The sequence below is a fragment of the Orycteropus afer genome, unplaced genomic scaffold, assembly GCF_000298275.1.
Source record: "Orycteropus afer afer isolate SDZICR_OR568_19922 unplaced genomic scaffold, OryAfe1.0 scaffold00061, whole genome shotgun sequence".
NCBI lineage: Eukaryota > Metazoa > Chordata > Mammalia > Tubulidentata > Orycteropodidae > Orycteropus > Orycteropus afer.
Genome location: NW_006921648.1, coordinates 1,100,501 through 1,102,522, shown reverse-complemented (window position 1 = coordinate 1,102,522; position 2,022 = coordinate 1,100,501). Strand labels below are relative to the sequence as shown.

The 2,022-nt window shown below is 69.6% G+C and overlaps 1 protein-coding gene across 1 annotated transcript in view; it reads right to left on the bottom strand.

The window, feature by feature from the left end:
* NTN3 (netrin 3) overlaps positions 1-2,020 on the bottom strand; it is a gene marked incomplete at its 5' end in the record, with an annotated part of 6,387 nt that extends 4,367 nt beyond the window's left edge. The window contains 6 exons of the mRNA XM_042780785.1: positions 3-123; positions 329-403; positions 534-584; positions 705-854; positions 952-1,140; positions 1,213-2,020. Of these exons, the coding sequence (XP_042636719.1) occupies positions 3-123; positions 329-403; positions 534-584; positions 705-854; positions 952-1,140; positions 1,213-2,020 (1,394 nt within the window). The remainder of the gene's footprint in view (positions 1-2; positions 124-328; positions 404-533; positions 585-704; positions 855-951; positions 1,141-1,212) is intronic.
* Positions 2,021-2,022: the final 2 nt, after the last annotated feature.

Below are 2,022 nucleotides of genomic sequence, written 5' to 3'. Positions count from 1 at the left end.
ACAGAGCGCTGCTCCCGCGCCGCGCGCGCTCCTCGCCGCTCCGGAACACGGCGAGCACAGCCACGGGGAAGCGCGTCCACGCGCCGCGCGCCTCGCCGCGCGCGCCCACGGCCACCTGCACCGCTGCGGGGAGAGCGAGAGAGGCGGGGTCGGGGCCGCGCGGAGGCGCTCTGGTCACTTACGGAGAGACCCCCCAGAGGAAGATTCAGGGGCAGGGGCCAGCGACAGCGGGAACCCTTGGCGGGGGTACGGATCCCCCGGGGGTCGGGACACGCAAAAGACAGTGGGGAGGCAGGAGGTGGCGGGCGGGTGGCCAGGGATGGCCTACCATAGTCTTTCCGGCAGAACTTCTTCAGGCTGATGCGGTAGCTACCCCGCGCAGGTTTGCAGTGGGCATCGCAGTCTGGGGGAGGGCAGGAGGCTGGCACGGCTCCCCGGCGCCCCCAACCTGCACCCTCTCCTCTCCCCTTCCTAGAACCCGTGCCCCTCCCCCACAGCCCCCAGCCTGAGCCCCTTGGTCCGTGTCCACTCACCCTGGGGCTCTACGGGGCTGCTCTCTTCAGTGGGCCCAGGGGCAGGGGTCTCTGTAGAGAAGATGGAAGAATCCCTTCGGTGGGTGGGGCTGGGGTGTTGCAGGGCACAGGAAGGGATGGCGGAGGAACTGTGGGCAGTTTCAGCCCCGGTGGCCGGGCAGGCTCACTCACTAACACACGGTGCCACGGGAGAACGGCTCTGTTGGAAGCCGGTGGCGCAGCGGTTGCAGGTCAGGCCAGTGACACCATCTTTGCAGGGACACTGGCCTGTGGTCTGATTGCAGGTTTTGCCAGCAGCCCCAACAGGGTGACAGTCACAGGCTGAGGGCAGAGGGGGAAGGAAGGGCCCCTGTCAGTCCCGGGCTGGGAAGAGGCCCAGCTGGAGGGATGGGGCATCCCAAGGTGGCAAGAGGCTCACCCCTGCATGCGTGGCGGTCACTCAGCACACGGTCTGGGTCACGGTAGAAGCCCTCCCTGCAGTAGTGGCAGTGGCGGCCTGCGGTGTTGTGCCTGCAGTTAAGGCAGACGCCCCCACTGCGGCGGCCTGACAGGCGGTACAGCTCCATGTTGAAGCGGCAGCGGCGGGCATGGCCGTTGCAAGAGCAGGCTGCCGGGAAATTTGGTGTCAGGGCCAGGCCGGCCCGGTCCCAGCTCCCCAGGCCACCCTCCAGGGCCTCACCAAGGCAGGCGTGGGCGTCCCTGGCCGTGGCCCGCTGCCAAGGCCTGTCACAGTGGAAGGGCTTGCAGCGACTGCAGTCGGGACCTTCAGTGCCGTGCCGGCAGTCACAGACCAGGTGGCCCTGGGCGTCCAGCAGGCACTGGGAGGCATGTCCATTACACTTGCAGCGCCCGCCCACCTGGAGCTCGGTGGCCGAGTACGTGTAAGGGACCAGGGCCTCCAAGTCCCTGCTGGCGCCCAGCATAGCGGGCCTGGTGAGCACCACGCGGATGTCTGTGGCCGTCACCCAGTCCTGGAGCACGGGGCTGCTGTCCAACTCCAGGCCCGGGGGGCAGCCGTCCTGCACGCTGAAGGCCAGCAGCCCACCGCCATCAGGCTGGGCCTGGGGTGCCGGGAAGCACAAGGCCTCAGGTCCTGGTCCGGCCGGACCACTGGCGGGGACTGGCAGTCTGCCGTAGTCCAGGCCACAGTGCGAGGAGAAGAAGCCCAGCGGGGCCCAGCTGCGGCCATGGTCCTGTGACTTGAGCAGGGCCACCGAGGCGGGGGGCTGCGAGCAGAAACGCAGGCTTACGAAGACCAGCTCGAAAGCCTTGCCCAGGGGCACCGTGAGGGTCACGTTCAGGGGCGCCCGCAGCAGCGAGTCGGAGCGCCAGCACAGGGGGCCCGCCGTGCCCGCCGCCGTGGTCAGAAGCGCAGCCGGATGCGCCCTCCGCGGGTCCGAGGCGTCGCAGGCCCGCGTGGCCGGCCGGCCACACGTGCTGGACGCCAGCACCTCACGGCCCAGGGCGGCGTTCACTAGGCCCGGCACGC